The sequence below is a fragment of the Lipophrys pholis genome (genome assembly GCF_963383615.2).
Source record: "Lipophrys pholis genome assembly, chromosome: 9".
NCBI lineage: Eukaryota > Metazoa > Chordata > Actinopteri > Blenniiformes > Blenniidae > Lipophrys > Lipophrys pholis.
This window is the reverse complement of record NC_137639.1, coordinates 24,810,701-24,829,755: the sequence shown is the minus strand read 5'-3', so window position 1 is coordinate 24,829,755 and position 19,055 is coordinate 24,810,701. Positions and strand designations below refer to the sequence as shown.

At 40.2% G+C, this 19,055-nt stretch overlaps 1 protein-coding gene across 2 annotated transcripts; it reads right to left on the bottom strand.

Annotated features, from left to right (window-relative positions):
• Window positions 1-2,408: 2,408 nt before the first annotated feature.
• LOC308114028 (DENN domain-containing protein 3-like) lies at window positions 2,409-18,043 on the bottom strand. 2 transcript variants are annotated; one of them, XM_080470651.1, is made up of 28 exons: window positions 17,975-18,043; window positions 15,552-15,704; window positions 14,536-14,725; window positions 14,363-14,455; window positions 13,555-13,670; window positions 13,302-13,426; window positions 12,977-13,088; window positions 12,744-12,890; window positions 12,563-12,661; window positions 12,219-12,338; window positions 11,925-12,040; window positions 11,665-11,820; window positions 11,447-11,543; window positions 11,228-11,331; window positions 10,943-11,130; window positions 10,678-10,837; window positions 9,887-10,082; window positions 9,613-9,781; window positions 7,839-8,098; window positions 7,410-7,580; window positions 6,243-6,372; window positions 5,950-6,057; window positions 5,363-5,502; window positions 4,814-4,974; window positions 4,589-4,725; window positions 4,189-4,307; window positions 3,423-3,560; window positions 2,409-3,309 (listed from the first exon to the last, which is right to left on the bottom strand). In XM_080470651.1, exons 2-28 carry the CDS (start codon window positions 15,633-15,635, stop codon window positions 3,094-3,096), a joined length of 3,852 nt encoding a protein of 1,283 aa, XP_080326777.1. In that variant the 5' UTR covers window positions 15,636-15,704; window positions 17,975-18,043; the 3' UTR covers window positions 2,409-3,093. The 2 variants fall into 2 exon arrangements, with proteins under 2 accessions (XP_080326777.1, XP_080326778.1); XM_080470652.1 differs by having other exon boundaries at window positions 12,744-12,863.
• Window positions 18,044-19,055: the final 1,012 nt, after the last annotated feature.

Below are 19,055 nucleotides of genomic sequence, written 5' to 3'. Positions count from 1 at the left end.
TATTGTGGTTTTTCTTTTCCTCCTCAGGATCCCCCGTCACCTCCTTTTCTGCTCCATCCAGCAATCTTCTTCCCCTCATATTTCCCCATCCTTCAACAGGCTATTGAACACAACACATCCACAGGACTTTGGGACTCTGAGGAAATACAATGTATGATTTTATTTTATTTGTTTGGAGGATGCTTTTGGTGCTTATACACGATCATTACTCAGCTCAACTGAACTGTAGGAGAGTTTACACCATGATTTTATGGGAAACACCAGCGAGGCATCACAACTTGACAATGTGACAAGACAAGGCAGTAGAGAGATGAAGATTAAGTCAAAATGACAAGACTGTTGTCAGAGTAGGCATGTGGCCAGTCACACCCACTTAACCTCGAGCAAGAGGCACGAAACCTCTGAGGAGACAATGACACATTCACTGTCCTGAGCAATCCAACAGCACTGCTGAAGATCAGAGATTGATAGCACACGTTGCAGCTGATTTAATCCAGCTGAGCAAGCAGTTTTCTTTCTCATGTTTATAGTTTGCAGGCACTGCAAAGCTTCACTGGACGTCTGATCTAGTGATTGGTTGAGAAATGTGAGAAATTCTTAGTTGTGGTTTTCTGTCCTATTCCCATTTGTCATGGACTAAATTGCCAAGAGAAAATGGTCATTGTGTGGTTGTACATGTGTAAAAAAGAAAGCAGGAAAGTGCTTGGTAGAGTGTCATGAATGACATTGGTCTGTTGTGATTCAGGATTTATTGATCTCTTCTGGATACTGTAGAGATACTGTAGAGGGTGGTCTTCTATGAGCCTATTTTAGAAACAAAATTATTTGTACGTACAGGTGACACGTTTTGTGTGTGTTTTGGGCTTTGAGTGTGTGTATAACCCCGTAATCTTCTCTCTAAATTATTTGAAATGAGTCTGTGGAAACGAGGACATTTCAAGTTATATCAGTGTAAGATCAGGTGGACTATTGGTGATACTGCAACAGTTGGAAGACTTTCCCTCTGACAGAAATAAACAGAATGTGATTATTTCCATGTGGTTCCAGGTGGTTTTCTATCTAACTGGACTGGAACAAGTCTGGAAACTGGGAATGTTCAAGTTATTGAATTCAATGTAAATAAAATGTCCTGATAAACATGTAAGAAAGCTTTCAGAACAGACTGATAAAGTATCTCTCTCTCTCTCTCTCTCTCTCTCTCTCTCTCTCTCTCTCTCTCTCTCTCTCTCTCTCTCTCTCTCTCTCTCTCTCTCTGTCTCTCTAGCTGCACAGGGAATTTTTAAACGGACTGTATATCAGCAGTTATTTGGCTCCACCTGCTGGAATACAACGGGGTTGCACATGATCAGTTATAGAAATGAGGTACAAGTTTCTCCCTGAAATTCCTGAAACTGATTTTTGTGTTATTAATCATTTGTAATGTACTACTAACAAATATATTTATAACAAACAACATTTTTTTTAAAAATATAATTGTTTAACTTGTCGCTTTTAGATTTTCTCTTCCAAAAACTAAAGGGGAAAAAATGCTGTGAAAAGGCGTCTGGGATCCGAAGGCCAGTCTTTTACCAAGAACGACTGCTATACAGTGGATGATGTTTTGTGTCTTCAGGTGAACTTGCTGCTGTTTTTGTTGGTCATCCTATCTTCGACAAGTTAAAGAGGTGCATTGCCTCCACACTAACTGAAAACATTCCTGAGCCGACTCCATATCCGATTTACATCACTACATCACCATCCGCATGCCTCTTCCCCGGGTTTGTACCACCATCCTTTTCCTGGCCAACAACATTGTGAGTAATTATGCCATTAGTACAAGCTCCCTGAGCTAGCAAATTACTTAATTATGGTCATTACACTGACAATTTATCATCACAATAGGTGTATCTAATATTTACTTGCGACATCACACATTAGCCTTATCCTTTACAGCGGGTCATTTGGTGATATTAGGAGCATTATTATGCTCCTCACATCCTTATCCACCCCACACTGATGAGTTGTTTGTTTACTCCTGTTTCCACAGTAGTTCCCATCTGTCTATCTGGCCTATCAGAAGGCAGAGTGAGATCATGCACCCAAAGCCAAGAAATCCGTGTTGTGTCCCTGTGAGATTGTAACTGCTACCCTCAGTTATTATGAGCTGAATATGTACTTCATACCGACATGAAGCAGACATTCAACTTAATTCACTGTAGTTTAAGTGCCATGTTTACGTGCAAAGTACAAGATCACATCCCTTTACAGTCTAAATCGCCTATAAAAACTCTAAAAATTAATTCAACAAAGAAATGTGTCCAAAGAAATGTGAATCTGAGACTCAACATGATGTCTCAGAGATGCCACGCAGACATTAAGGTCATGATGTATTTAAAAAAAAAAAGATTTAATCCATTTTCTCTCTTTTTAGAGCCATTCATACTTTCTCAGCCTTAACAGATTATTTTGTTGTCAAAGTTTGAACTCAGGACAAAAAGCAGTGAGCTGTTGTCTATTTAACAGCAACAAAAAGCCAGTGAGGGACTTTTAGCAGGCCTGTTTGGTGTAACTGTAAAGATGGGAAGCTGAAAATTCACTGCAGTGCACTATTTCAAACAGACATTTAAACCAGTGATTTCTGTTGTTCTCACAACTGAATATTGACATAAAATACACAAACAGAAAAATGGAAACTTACATGTTTGAGAGACAGAGTTAAAATACATAAGAGGCAATTGCAAAAATTATGTATATTAAGCATCCGAATATCAAAGTGTATAATTCATTATAATTTATTGTTCCAAAAAAAGGTGACATTTTTTCAGCATAGTTTTAACACTGTGTTTTCAGTCTTAAAATTAAAGAGCCACATGGACGTGGCTCGAATATAAACAGTGTAATTTACATTATTATTAAATATAATACATGTTCAATACATTGCATCTTCATATGATACATCGTTTGATCAGTCACCTTCATTTTTGTCTTCCTCGTTTCAACATTATCGTAACTTCCCAACCTGATAAAACTTTTTATCATGTTTGTAAATCTTCATGTCCTTCACTTGTACCCGACTCCTTTTTATTCCGCCGCTGTCCGTGTCTGCGTTCTTCACTAAACCTTCCAGATGGCGATCTTTCCATCCCGGCATGCAGAACCGCTCAGGACGTAGCGATCTTCCGCAGAGCAGAGAGTCTGAATGCTGTCCGAGTGAGCCTGCAGCTCCTTGTCCACCGTGTGGCTCTCCGCGTCCACCACCACCACCTGGCTCCTCATTTGCCCGTCACACTGGCCCCCCACACAGCTCCACCCACAGCAGCCCACCCAGATCTGACGAGGTGGGAGCACATTGAGCGAAGTTAGATATGATTTAACATACAACCAAACTAGTGATATAAAGCATGAAGATTCATGTCAAAGTATGTTTAGGATCTTTGGCCCACCTGATCCTTGACTCGAATCATGCAGGTGACTGCGGCACTGCTGGGCAGCGAGATTCTTTTGAACGGATGTTTGCTGTTGTTCATCCGCCAAAGACACAACTCTGGTGAGTCCAGACAACCTGTCCACACCTGCCCATGCTGGAACAAATACAATATACAACCAGAAAATGAAGCACAAGCTAAACTCTGCTGTTACAAATACTCAAAGTACACAGTTCTTATCAAATACTTATTAGCAGCATCTGATAACATCATCAGTAGCATTAAAACTACATTTCTGAGACAATGTCAACAAACACATATGGCTTTGGTACTAAATGTGGATACAAAGCAGGAGCTTTATTGAAATATGAGCTCATTTATTAGCAAGAAAACTTCAAATATTCATTAAATTTGTGGACATACTCTGTCATTACTTGTGCTTTGGAAAATAGATTTCATGGTGTAATTTCTAGAAATGTATGAATAGATTTGTAAAAGTATGAAAAGACCTTTTAATTACTGTAATAAGAGTTTTTTTTTTATTATTATTTTCAGTTGTTTCTTTCTCTTTTGAGTCAAATTGTTCTTAAAAACTTGACTCCCCAGGTTTCAATGACAACTTGTTGAACCGGCATTATCATGATGCAGAACCAGGTTCATTTACTGGCTGACAGTCGTGAGTCGCTGACTGGACAATTCACTGACTTTTTAAACCCCTCCAATGCGTTTTAGGTCAATTGCTTTCTTCATTGATCGATTTTTCATTTGCAGCTTGCCGAGTCACCTCAGGCATGACGATGAAGCTGCTGAAGCTCCTGGGTTCGCTGCGGAGGTCACCAGGAAGTACGATCCTTCTTTGCGACGTGCCGTTCTTTTTCAGTTCCACAATGCCGTCACCACAGCCTGCGCACACAGAGACACGGAGTGGGTTTTTGACTCGTCAAGCACAATGAATGACAGAAATAAGAGATTTCACTTCACACAACACCATGACAGTGTATGTGAAAAAAAAAACCCAACTAAATCAGGACATAAAAGCCCAGTTGCATTCCATTAACGTTTGATCTGACTGCTACTGTAAGAAATAATGGAAGGAGCTCAGACAGAGCTCCTTGTACTGCAGCAAACACACAAGAACTGTGTGAGTTCTGCCTGTGAATCAACAGGGGGCAGTGAGCACTCACAGCACCACAGAGTGCCATTGTGGATCTGTATGGAGTAGAGATGGTCACAGCTGACGTTGAACTGCCGCTTCACTTTCAGACTGGACGAGTCCCATTGCAGGACCGTCCCATCAGAGCTGCAGGAGTATGCCTGGTCACTGAGACAGGGAGAGAGATATATTCACTTTATGTCACAAACCTGTTCAATCTTCTATGTAATGCGTCCATGGATAATCTCATCTGTACCTGTTTTGTTGAGCTCTGGCGTCCACTGTAAGGCCGGTCACTTCATGCCGGTGTTCAGTCAGCTGTTTGTTGCAGGACATACTGTGAGTGTCGATGATGTAGATTACAGAGTCCTGAGAGCCAATCCACACATGCTCTTGGACCAATCCCATCATGCAGTTCTGTGATTTTGAACACAGGTTAGTTTCAGTTCCTGGAAAGAGAACGGTGACTGACGAGACTCAAAAGCAGTTAGTTGTTCATTTTAAAGACCATTTATACATCTGTGCATGGACAGATATGAAGTTTGTCCTTATCTTAATGTGGGAATTATCACTGTAACAATCAGTAAAAAGCCTTTACTTAAAAAACAAACAAAGTTAATTAACATTACAAATAATGTTAAAGATCTTTAAATCACATGAAAAAAATAATACAAATGGAATGCATGAGACTGGCTGCAGCATTTCCCTTATATAGTGGAGCAAGATAATGATCGTTGAAAGTATGCAAGATCAATTTAGATTCCCTCTGAATAACTCCAACTAACCACACCGAGTCTGCTCTCACCACTTGTGACTCTCCGACCTGGATCCGGTCCTGCAACATGGACCAGCTCGCAGCATCAAACACGACCACTCTGCCCCCGCTGAGGGCCACCCACAGCTTCGGGTTCATCTCACTGCTTGAGTCAGTGCAGGACAGCTGACCTGAAAGAAGAGGAATTGTGAGAGAGATTATTTCTCAGTATAAAATATTGCAATAAATACACAGAATATTAATTTGCAAGTTGACTGACTTGATCAGACGCTAACATTGTTTTAATGCGGGACAGGATTGAAAATCAATACATACTGCATACCACAGCAATTTGTCTTGTTCTATACATAACTTGCAAATACATAACACAACAAAAATAATCAGGTTGTGACTACCATACACACAATTTAAGCAGAAAGAGTGTGGAAAATATGCGGTGAAGTAAACCTACTGGCATTACGGCATTATATTTTAACTGCATTACATTGCATTGGCCCGGGCATGCATTCAATGCATTTTTGCAGTGTTAAATCCATCCCTGCATATACCTTGACAAATAAGAATCCAAATTAAATACAAGAACAGTTCACAGACACTATATTGACTTGAGCTGGTACCTGGTGTGTAAAGCAGCACACGGACAGTCTGGGGTTCGGGGAGGTCCTGTGATGGGTTGATCTTGTGTTTCAGAGTTTCTGAGGTAGTTTCAGGCACGATCATCGGCACTGCTCATAGACAAACACGACGTGTTAATGAATCCAGCTTCAAAACAGAGAATGTCTCAGAGAAAATGGAGGACAGGTAAGAGCGATTAAAAAGGAACTAATGAACTGATGGTTAGACATCAGGAACAATTAATATTAATATTAATTCATATCAATAATGAATCAAGTTTTCACAGAAGAAGCACCTTCATGTCTGATTTTATCAAAGTAAACCAGCTTAGATGCAGCAGTGATGGGCCTCTGAGTCTGCAGGCAGCCCATGACGGCATCCATCAGCAGCACGTTGGTCAGAGCCTGAGTCATGTACTGTGGGTCCTAGTAGAGAGACCAAATTTAAAGAGACACACAAAATTAACAAAAAACAACAACAACCAAGTTCATTACAACAATGTTGGCGCACGACAATAACCAACCAACTCAGTAACTAATTTGATGTGGGTTATTTATTTCTGTATGTATTGTAGCTAGAATTCTTCAGTATCATCAGTATCAACCTCTTCATCCCGTTCGGGACATAAGGTTGTAATAAGTCCATCCCATAGCAAATTTGAGTGTCCTGCATTTTAGCATCCTTAGGACATGACCAATTCATCATAGCCTGCGATTCTTATTTTCAAGAGACAAATTCATTTGTATGTCTTCTCATGAAGATCCTCATTTGTGATCTTGGGTCAGTAGATGTTGCAGATCTTACGGAGGTAGCTGTTGAAAGACCTCAACCTTTCTTTCATCTCCTTTCGTTACTCCCCAGCATTTTGCTGGAATTCTTAATTTGGCAAAAAGAATCAGCTAACTGTATTTCAAATGAATCCAAACACTCTATATAATTAGATACTGTGGTCAAAGGGCTTTTCCCGGGTCAATTAATAAAAGTTAGTACATTTTATGTCGAGAGACTGTATAGTAAAATGATATATAATTATTTTATTCACTAAAGGCACGACCCTAAGTCTAAGAATGACAGCCTCCACCTCAGAAAAAAAATATTTTGTCACGTTGAGTTTGTGAAAATCATTAATTTTGTGGTATTAAGCCGTGAATTACAGGGTCAAATGATGCCACGATGCATCAGTGCCAAAAGAGCCGCTGCTGACAGAGCGCTGAGTCGAAGCAGATGAAAGGGAGGTCGATGGGAAAAACAGAGTGGGGAAGAAGGAAAAGGAGCAGCATTGGACGAGCTGCAGGTCTGACAAAAAATTCAAGTAAAGCTGATTCAGGGTGTTGTGGGGGATCACATGGACTATAATAGTGTTGTCATCTGTCTTTCATACATGTGAACACGTTAGATGTGGTGTACCGTCAATACCACGTTCAGTGAAACCTTTGAGAGTTGTTTACAAACTATAATGCACCTTGTGTTGGTCTGCCAGCTTGCGTCCAGCCCACATTTCTTTCACCATGATGTTCCACAGTTCAGTCTCGGCCTTCAGGTTCGCCTCGAATGCCTCTGACCTGCCGGAGGTTTTAATTCGCAGGGAAGGAATCCGGAGGAGCAGAAAAGGAGCCGAGGCAATCTTTACATCCTGCAAGGAGAGAAGTGGGAGTTATCGATTGAGCGAACGCTGGAGAGGTCTTTGCATATTCTCATTTAGTGAATTATATTGCATATTGCATATTATACAAGAACAGAAAAACCTTTGGAAGTAGTAAAAAAGAACTTCTGACAAATCACTCAATAGTTGTCAGTCACCACAATAGGACACCTTTTAACTATTTTCTTGTATACAGAACAAATCTCTCTATGTGTAACCTGCAAATTGAGGGCGTTAAAGAAATGTCACCTGTATGTCCCTGAATTTTGTGATTTCCAGAAAGCCAGGTCGTCCCTCGGTGAGCAGAAACAGCCGTTTCTGCGTCATGGCGATTTTACCAACGCCGTGGGAGGTTTTGACAGAAGACGACAACTTATAAACGCATTCGCTGTTGTCGAGGTGCTCGACGACCTCGGAGGGCAGGTCGACGTCATTAGATTCCGCCTCCATCTCCTTCCAGAAAGTGTAGAAGTCCTTGAAGAGTTCGGGCTTCACCTGCCTCGACTGGCCTGAGACGAGAGAGACACTTCTGTGTTCAGTGACGATCGCCATTTCATTGTTCTTCTTCATGTGTCACTAAATGACTGAATTCACATCAGTCCACAAAGCAGTGCCAACAAATGTCAGAGGCTTCATTGTTCAACAGTGATTCCTCAATATGGCCATGCTCGATCACTCATAAAGGGAAAAACATGTCGACGCGAAACAACGAAACAATTGTTTTAAAGAAGACAAATAAGACTTTGTTTGAGGTTCAGTAAATTGAGCAGAACAGCATGAACTCACAAATAGCCGGGTAAAGCTAGTTTATGGCCTTTCAAAAGGATTGAATTTTCCAACTGATCTAAAAATAAACTTCACAGCAATGTGAATTTTCCTTCTGACACAGTAATCAGATGTACTGGTTGCTAATTTGAAACAGCTATGTCAGATAATCCTTACTTATACTTTCACATGAGGATGTGGCTGATTGACCCATACATCAAAATGTTGATTATTATTGGCTATGTGTTCAGGTTCACAAAATAATTTAATGAATGCAATTTAGGACATAATTTAGAATCCAGTGGAGAAACTGGGGCAAGTAATGGAATGTCTGCTCTATTTAGCTCCTTTTTGTGCATTTCCTAACGCTCTTTTTAGTTTAACATTTAGATGAACTTTGACATTTTCACATTCAGGAGCTTTAAGTTTGTCTTAAGAGCGATGAACTACAACTTCAGGCTGAACGGCCCAGAAAAACATTCTGGCTTATAGAGCTAAGTGGAGTCACAGTCTGCCTTCCGATTTGTGTCTGAGCAAAACAGAACACGATGAAAAGACTATTGTCTATAAGAAGAAAAAAAAAAGAGGAACAGATGTGATTACTACTGTTCAAATTGATTCAAATTGAATTTATGTAATGCTGCTGGAGACTCGGTTAATGTGAAGCCACTTCTGTGTTTACTATCATTACATTAAAGAGCAATTCTGAAGAGACGTTCATCTCTTTAGATTAAACAAACATATCAGAGCTATACCAAAAAACAATTACAAATATAACTCTACAAAACGGTGTGAAAGGTGCAACGCTTGCAGGTTGTATATAAAGTGTCTTACTAGTGTTTGTCTGCAAAAGATGTTCATCGTCTATGAACGTAAAACCTTAACTTTCCTTTTACTCTGAAAACATCCGCATAGGTAATTATTAAGCATATTTTTTAAATGGGTGCAACAGATGTAGCATATAGGATTATTTGTATTCTTTATACAATAACTTCTAAAAAAAAAAAAGTAGAAGTATTTAAAAAAATGTTTTACATCGTCTCACACTTTTCCTAGCATTTATATGTGTAAATCATGTAAATACACATATTTATCAAATATTTAGCTTTTTTATTTTACAGAAATGTAATATTCATATAGTCACTACTGTAATTGTATAACTTTTTCAGTTGTTTTATTGTTGATATTCTCTTATGTACTGTATATACTCAAAATAAATAAACTACATTTAAATGTTGTTCATTGAACTGTCCCTTACCGTCAGTGAGAGCATCAAATAAACGATGTATAGTTGCCACATTCTTAACAATCCCACACTCTTGAATGCAACGCACAAACTCGTCCTGATATAGATGTTTACGGGGTAGTTGGAACCTTTTGACCGAGTTATCCGGCTCCACCAGAGGCTTTTCATTATTGGATTTCACCTAAAGGAACAAAAAAAAAAAAAAGGAAGGAAATCATCACTGGGATCATCACCAGCAGAACTTCTAACCATCACCTCTAGAACAACAACAAGTGAATGGACTGACCCTGACGATTAATCTCTTCAGTTCAGGTCTTTTTTGTGCTTGGTGTCTCTCGTCTTGGTGCAGCGAGTCCACGAGCCACGTCACCAAGTTTGAGGGGAAGATGTCCGTGTCGGTCTTATAGAGGTTCTGGAAATCACTCAGAGCATCGAGCCGCCTCGAACACAAGGTGTTGATCAAACCGCGCATGTAGTAAAACCTGCAGAATGAACGATGTCTGATTGAAACTCACATGAGCAGCACCAACGCTGACATGATTTTTTAATGTGAATTCAAAAACTGCTACAGCGATGAAATTGTACTTAATTTCAAATAAAGATTAATTTAAGAAAATAATAAGAAAGTAATAAAAGTCAAAGGACTGACTCCTAAAAAGACTTGACTAAAAGCGTAAAATATTCCCTTGAAAAATGACAACTTTTCAATCAGTGGATGCTTGATTCCATGTAATTGTCTGTCTAAAATATAAACCAAATTTCTCAGACGAACAATAGAATATTAAAAATACTGATCAAGTACTTGTTTTGTGAACAAAACAGAAATGTAGTCTGTTAAACTAACCTTATCAGTTATAAATATGAACATCAACAGGTTCGACGTTAATGATGCTCAGTATTATTTTATGATTTAAAAAAAAAAAAGGATTATCTAAGTATCCTGATCCTAATAAAAAGTAACACATTCACATAGTGTTAAGTTGTACTGCGGTCGTGTCAACAAAAACGTCAACACACAGATGCAAAGTACTCCTAAATACAACCTAATGAGCAGAGAGAGAAATCAAAGCACAATACCTGGCCAGCAGAGCAGAGCTTTCGTTCTGGGCGGAGAAAATAGATTTCCCAAGCTGCTGGATGAGCTCGAAGTAATAACCTTGGACAGACTGGAAAGACAAATATGCTGGGAAGTCTGGGAGTTTAAACACTTTTACTGGCTTGGGAGGGATTTTAGGGGCTGGAAGAGAAAAAAAAAAAAAGAGACAAAAGATGAGAATATATAGAAAAGGTACACGTTGTACCTCTAATTACAATTTAATCAAAGTGGCTCATCCGGTCTCACCGGGGTCAGACATGATGTCGCTGGTGGGCAGTGTGCTTCTCTGAAAACTCATGGATTGTGCGTCTCCTAAGTTAGGGAGGCTCATTCCTAGTCTCTTATTGAGCCCGTTGCCTGTGATGGAGCTCTTCCTCCTGGCTTGTATTTCCTGCATGGTGAGTCTGCGAGCCACCTGGACCACGGCCTTCATTCTGCAGGACAAAAGAAAAGATAGAAACTTGTAGTTATATTACGAGTTGTCAGAAAGATTCCAAGTTAGTGTCATCTGTATCTTTAAACGCGACTAACTTTTGCATCTCAGAGCGAGTGCTCAGTTCCATACGGGCAAAGCTATCCATTTTCTTGTTGAGACGATCCCTGAGGAAGGAGTGAAAGATGTGCGTATCCAAAACCTGCAACACAATTAGGTTTATTTTAAGTAGAAATCATGTAAAAAAAAACAAGTAAATAAATCCTTCATATGCTCACAATGTGCCATGTATTCAGGTAAAACGTCACTTGTTGCACCTTCTTGTAGAAAAGTTGCTCAGATGGTTCTCTGGTTTTCAGGAACTCTTCGCTGTGAAACACTCGATGCTCATAGTTCAGATGATTGCCAACATCCCTGTCAAGTGGACACGCAGCATAAGGCAAAATATATACCGGAAAATACACACAGCATATGAGAAACGGTGAAGGGAGGGAGACTAAAAACAATCTTTTGGGGGTCTTAGTGGAAACAGAACCTGAATATATTGATGATCAGCTCCAGTGTGATCATCTGGATGTTTTGATTGAGGTTTTGTTGCCACGCTCTCCTCTGCGCCCGCTGCTCATTGATGCCAGTGCAGCTTGCTTGATGGCACTGATTCAAGTCAAAATGTATCTGCAGTGACTGACACCTGCAAAAGGAATTCACATTTTTGTCGTTGGCATGGTGGCAAGTGTATTTAGTGTGTGCTGCAAATGTTTATCAGAATAGCTTGAGCTGCTTTTCACCGCATACCGTTGTGTGAAGCATTCCGCAGCAACTTGAGGTATGTCGGGGAGGTCGATAATATCAGAGGAAGAACAGGAGACACTTCCATTATCAATACTGATGAGGATCAGATCGTCTGTTTCCTGGGGAAAGGAGTGAAGATATTTAAACTGGAGAAGGAAGAAATTAAATTTGCCACAAGCTATCAAATTATGCAACAACTTGAAGTTTATGAAAAGGAGAGAGCAGCCAAGGGGGCTGTAATAGTCATGTAATTTATTTATTTATTTTTTTCCTTAATGAAGGAGGCCATGTGCTTACAGCAGCAACCTCTGCAAAATGGTTGAGATGGCAGCCCATCAGAAAGGCAGTGGGGGCCATGAGAAAGTCCAGCATGCCTCCGGCCAGGACGGGAACATACGGCTGCTGCCATGACAGAGGCTGAAAGAGAAAGACCAGGCAGCAGATTAATGGTTCTAATAGCACAGAAAGGGATTCATCCTAAACATCATTCATTCAGTTCTCTATAGTCTTCACTATAATTGAAATAATTACCTAAAAAAGATTTTCCCTCCTCAAAGTAAATGAAATATTTCTATTGGAAAACTTTTAAACAAGAAATTATTCTCCTCAAGAAAAATGACAGGAACAGATTTTGCACCAACCTGCAGAAAAAGCAGAAAGCTCTCTGCCACCAGCGTGAGTCTTGCCCAGTCAGCGGAAAATAACACCACTCGCTGCTCTTGCAGGAGACAAGCAAGCACCTAGAGGATGACACAGACATGGATGAACAGAGGTGGACATAAGAGTCACCGGGGCTCTCCTCACAAGAACAAACCCTGTTACCTGTAGCAGCTGCTGAGGCCTGAAGCAGATGAACGGCAGATGGAGATCTAAATCTATAGCTGGGTGGTTGTTATCTTCACTACAGGGCAACGTGATGGTGAGTGGGTGTAATGTAAACATCTGGAAAATAGAGCAGGAAAAAAACAACTATCTATTGTTTGAGTTCATGGAGAAGTTTTCAGGTGGATTACTCTGAGCTTCAAGTTCACACACGCACACACACACATACACACCAAATGTAGCTGTCCAGGAGGTGGAATAGGAACAAGTGCCAGCTTGGCTGCAAACTCCCTCACTCTGTCCTCCATGTCTGACAGTCGACATGCTTTCAGCTGGATTAAAAGACTTCAGAGGGAAATTAAAAAAAAAGTGTGTTAGAGACACTGAAATGAATCAGAGATTCACAAGGTAATCTGTTAAAACATTGTAATTCCCAGTCAATTGTTCCTCAGTTATATGCTCATGATTATGAAATGTTTCACTCCTCCACTGTTAGAAATTATTACTTCGAAGCATTTTAATGTGCCGAGTTCGTTGGGTCGCTGCACTATTACTCACCATGACAGGCAGTCTTTGAGTGCAGTGAAGTAAGGATACTTGGTAATGACACAGAAACTGTACGCAGAGTAAAGTTTGACGCTCGGAGATGATCCAGCGCCATTCTTATAGAAAGATGTCCAATCCTGCAAAAAAAAAAACAACAACAATAAAAATATCCTTTTGAGGTTACTTGTTCTCTTTTTGCTACGTAGTAACTTTGCTCAGTCTCGGCAGCATTTTATTATGAAACGTAACAAGTCGTATCGTGTACCAGTAATGGAAAGTAACACTGCATTACTACTCCATGGGTCTTGTTGCCAAAGACATCGGTGAAAACCAAAAAGTGAAACTGTTCCTCTTTGTGCTTATTGGTTACTTGAAGACCACCTGTTGAGAAAGTACAAATAAAAAGTGTATTTGTTAGTACAGTATAAAGCAGTTAACCATATGGACAACATAAAACATGTGTCTAAACTGTAAAAAAAAAAAATAAGGAAAGAAATTTATGTCATTTCTATTTAATTACAATGCTCCTCTGCAATAAATCCTACACAACTGGAAAACATGATTATTTCATTTTCAAAGAGAGCCACATTTGCACTTTTGGAATGAGCAGCAGAACCGAGTATAAAAATGTCCCAAAGCTTCTCTTTTCTTTGCTGTCGACTCTTGTTTAGTGTAGGGGATGACTGAAGTCGGAAGAAAGAAGACTTATTTGCAATTTAACAATGCATGGTTAGTTTGAGGACTGCTGGCAGCATACGCAGATCCCAGAAGCTCAAAACAAGAATCAACCACAAAAGAAAAACTGTTTGACACGGGAAGACATGATGTGGCTTTTCCTTTTTCCCCTCATAGGCACAATCCAGATTGTTCGCTCTGCTGCTCATCCCACAAATGCACGTGTCTTACAAATGTTGCACCACTTACAAGGGGAATAACCAGACTTTATGGAATAAAGTTTATAATCAACAAGTACTGTAACAACAAAGTAATCATTTACCAAACAAATGTCCTTGCTTTTTAAAGCACTTTCAATACGGATTATGTAAATGTGCGTACGATAAAACAGTAGTTACCAGGAAAGCAGAGCTGAGGTAAAGCCATGAGGTCGATGTCTTTCGGTACACTGACATCTTCACTTCCTCCCGTTGCTTCTGTCGTACCTCCGCCTGAACAGATTTGACTGAGTGAAGTAGTGCAGGGCGTCAGATCAGTATCGATGAATTGGTGAGCTCTGCATGAATGAAACCTGGACTCTGTGCTGCTGTATCTGAAGGGGGTTGCTGCCTCTTCTTTCTCAGAAAGGAACGCCGTCGCCTCCCACGTGATCTCAGCGATTCCCCCTCAGGCTGACTTTTGCTGACAAAAGGAGGCACAAAGACGTGAAGGACCTCCGGCTCCAACAGGAGGTGCTCCGGTGTTCCGTTGTGATTAAAGGCCTGCGAGTAAAAAAAATCAGAGTTCAGCTTTTTTGGACTTTGAGGGTAAAACATTGAGTCTGATGGATATGCATGATTACATGGTGGGCTTGCTTTAATAAATATGCAATACATAAATTGTTTCTATCCAAAGGTGCAAAATATAAAGCAAAGATATACTCAGAGATTTATTTGTCACATAAAATATGATTTATAAAACCTGAATCATGTTTATCATTGTATCTGTATGAACCGTGTTTAGGAAGAAGGTGGTAATCAGCCCCGTTCTGAAACGTTTATACGCCATTTCATATTTTCTCTGTTGTTCTTTATCACACAGCGTTGACTATGTTTGTCAACTTCCTCCATCAGCACTTCCAACTCCATGTAATCAACTTCTTTGGAAAGCTCTCCATTTGAAATATCCTGTCATCAATCACGCTTTTATTTAATTGACAAGTCAGTTGAGTCGTGTTCTAAATGCCTTCGACCTTATGTAGTTGGGATTTTAATCAATTGAGCGCATAGCGAATTGAATCTCAGTTTCAGCTGGAAAAGAACTAAACAGTTGTTATAGCATATTAGAGTCTACAGAACATGTCCAGTTTTGTATTTATACTTATAGTGGGGTTTTTTGTAGCATTACTGGATTCTGGTACTTGAGAAACAGGAAATGTGGCAGACCGACTACACAAACAAGGCCTGGTAAGGTTCAACTTACCTTTTCTTGACTCTAATATTGCTTCAGTTTCAAATTGGAGCAATACTGAAGTTGCACTAGTGTGTGGTTTCTGTTCTCGGCACCAGAGGGGATTCTGTTCAAAACGCACCTCCTGTAGATATTTACCTGATGGACTTCCTGGAGTTTGTCGCTTGATGCTCCGACCACGACACAAGCTTCCAGCAAAGAAGACGGCAGATAATCCGCCATCGCTGCAACCGGTCCAGGACCCCAGCAAGCAGAGTCTGGCTCAGACGTGCTGCATCAAAACCACTGAAACTGTGGAGTTGAAAGAAAAGAGCAAAATGAGCCGAGAATTAAAAGCACACACGACGAGGAAACATCATCGCTATAACAGCTCAGGCTAAAATAAGGCAGACAGTTGTTAAAAAGGTCTTTCACATTCATTTTGCCGTATCAAAACAACATTTCAGATAAACAAACCAGAACTCAGTGAGGCTGTTCCAGCTCATTATCTGCGCTCCCGTGTGTGTCAACAACATAACTCGACTAAGCTTGAGTCACGCTGTTGAATTTACCAGCACAAGACGAATCCCAGTTACGTGCTGAAGAAGTGGCCTCTGAGCATTTTAATAGTTCCAAGATGATCACATCAGTGATTACATGGAATGGCTTGTATTTGTTCCGCATTTGTTTTAGCAGCACTAAGTCACATAAAGTCAGACACACTCCGCTGCACACACATTTCTGACTTGCTTATCTTTCAACACATCAGCTAAAGTTTGTCGTCCATTGTTCCAATCGCAGCCGTACCAGTCCATCACAGTACAAGCATTATGTGGTGTGCTGTTTATTTAACAGTGGTTATGATGAAAAGTGGCCGTACAATTTCAAAACGCTCTGAAATCATGAACATGACATCCTACCTAATAATTACTCTCTGAATGTACTACGGCAAGCCCACCAGCTCCTGCAGAAATAAATTCTCACAGGTCATCTACTCTTGAAACTCTTCAGCTGTCACATTGCAAGTGATTCAGAATTTACAGTGAATCTTGTTTAATAATCACAAACAACCTGAATATATATACTTGCTGAAATGTAATCTCCTGACTAATAGACAAACACTACTAATATCATTGACAAAATAAATCTAATAATACAAAGCAAATAAGAAATTAGTACGCGGAGCTGCTTTGAACCATGTGTACAAAATGCAGCCATGAAACAGGATGCTGCTCGTCATTTAATTAGTATTTTTCACTTTTCCAGACAGTCCAGTCTGTTCCTAGAAAATGAGGCTCGTGTGCACAGAGAAAATCACTTACAAGTTTCGCTGGAACAAATGTGACACACGGGTGACATGTAAGCATGAAATTCGGCTTGTGAGATTTCCCCTAAACTGCAGAACAGACAGGCACCGATTTGGTAATTTGAAATGAAATGACAGCGAACCCTCGGCACCAGTGTGGGAGGACAAGCTCCCGCCTGCAGTGATTGAACTCTAATCTCTTTATTACTGATCTGAGGTTATGACATTACCATCCTATCCTCATTATACAAGTCATGTGACTGGGGCAGAAATAGGCCAAACTCCTTACCAAGTGTCTCTCAGTGTTTGAACTGCGCCAACGTCTGATAACAATGTCACCACACAGTCAATGACAGAAACAAGTTCATCTTCTGGACCTTCATCAAGTCATCGACTGGACTGTGCTCAGAATGAATCAGATGTAACTTTAAAACTCATGAGACAAGTGTGAACCCTGTTTGTTGGAGCAAGATAAAAAGTAACTGGGTCGTGTGTGTTACAGTACGTGCTCCCTGGAGGAGGAAGCCACCAAATAGACCCTTTCTGATCATGTACACAGAAATGAGGAACGATCATAACTGAGGAGTCACAGAATATCTGATGTCTTGTACTTTGCATTAGATCCGCTTCTGCTGGCACACACTTCTTTTAAATCAGGACTTTAAATTATTTTTTGCTCAGACTTTTCAATAAACAACAGCTTTTACTTATTCTATTACCTTTATCTTGACAAAGATTTTACTTTATATATTCTCCTATTTATGCCTTTCTTAATGGCCTGGTTTTGCACTGTGGATCGCCTTTTCTCTGTCTGGTGTTACAGAAATTAATTTGCCTTCTGAAGCAGAGAATGAACTCTTTTACTTTCAGTTTCTTTTTATTCAACTTTTTTTTTAACCGGTGAACCTGATCGGGTTGAACATTAAAAAGCAAAAGTGAAAAGACATCACAATGTTAAATATCAAAAACTCGAGAATAAGTTACTTGTCTCGTGAAAACAAGCCGAGCATCTGACATCACTGGGACATCCGTGCATCATGGTGTTATTGTAAGTTCTCTCACACGTTTCTCCACCAAGAGAATCCACTAAAAGCTTAACGCTTCCCATCGCAGATGGACTCCTTTGGTTTTTAATATTTGTTGTGACACGTGACCCAGGTCACGAGCTGTGCAGGTAAAACACCTCAAGCGCGGCTCGAACGGCGACGCAAAACCAAACGACAAAAACAAATAAAGCACAGATTTAAAAGTTAGAATAGACTTAGACGCCACTGACCTCTCCACTCCTCGCAGGTTCCCGGATCCTTCAGTCAGACCAGACCTCTGGCTCCAGACGCTTCTTCACTCCCGCCAGGAGCGAATGAGAAGAAAGAGCTGTCAGCTGCACCTCTTCACTCAAACTGCTTCCTGTTTCTGCATCTGAAGCTCAAACATGCGCACTGATCGTTTCAGGAAACTGCAAGGACGGTATTCATTAAAGAAGGAGACTTTGATTCCTCTCGGTCATCGAATATTATCTTGAAGAGGTGGCAAGTAAAAATGTATTTGTGTTTCTTTACTATAAGTATTTTACCTTTTAGTTTATATAGTATGAATAAAAAAGAGATTGGAATACTTAAAGCACATCATGGAGTATAAATTATACTCCATACAAGTGAAGAAAATATATTTACTGCAATTGAAAGGATTAAAACTGTCATCTGTGCTGAAGCTGTAGAATTTAGGAATGGCCAATATGAATGAATGAATGGCAAGACGTGTGTGTGTGTGTGTGTGTGTGTGTGTGTGTGTGTGTGTGTGTGTGTGTGTGTGTGTGTGTGTGTGTGTGTGTGTGTGTGTGTGTGTGTGTGTGTGTGTGTGAAAGGTATTGTGTTATAAATAAGTTATGGGATGTCAAACATAAGGCCTGTGGGCCTAAACCGGCCAGCAAGAAGCCCCAATCCGGCCAAACCACCAAGCAAATTGTGAAACTATAAAAGGAACTCTTGATTTATTTATTTTTAACACAATTTTCTTCAGAGTATAACTGACAGAACACCAAGACTTAGACAGTAAGACTAATGACTTTCTCACCGTGAGCCACAAGTGCTAACAACTGCTCCACTATGCAGCACTAGACTCACCAATTACCCACAAATAGTTTTTTGGACAGCACGGGGAACTCAAAATATCAAAAGAGAACCCAAGCATGCACAGGGAGCACATCCTCATTGGGGCATTGTGGCTTAGCTGGTCTAAGTGGCTGTCTTGTAAACAGGATATTCTGCGGTTTCAATACTGTGTAGAGTTTGCACCTTCTCCCCGTGTGTGCATGGATTTCCTCCCACAGTTCAAAAACATGCATGTGAGGTGACTAT

Bases quoted from the DNA above. Each gene is read 5' to 3' on its own strand.
- LOC308114028 (XM_080470651.1), bottom strand. From the start codon at position 15,635: ATGGCGGATTATCTGCCGTCTTCTTTGCTGGAAGCTTGTGTCGTGGTC. The intron at 13,427-13,554 runs GTACACGATACG...TTTTTTTTGCAG, and splicing joins AGTGTTACTTTCCATTACTG to GATTGGACATCTTTCTATAA. The intron at 11,332-11,446 runs GTGCAACAAGTG...ATTGTGTTGCAG, and splicing joins AGCAACTTTTCTACAAGAAG to GTTTTGGATACGCACATCTT.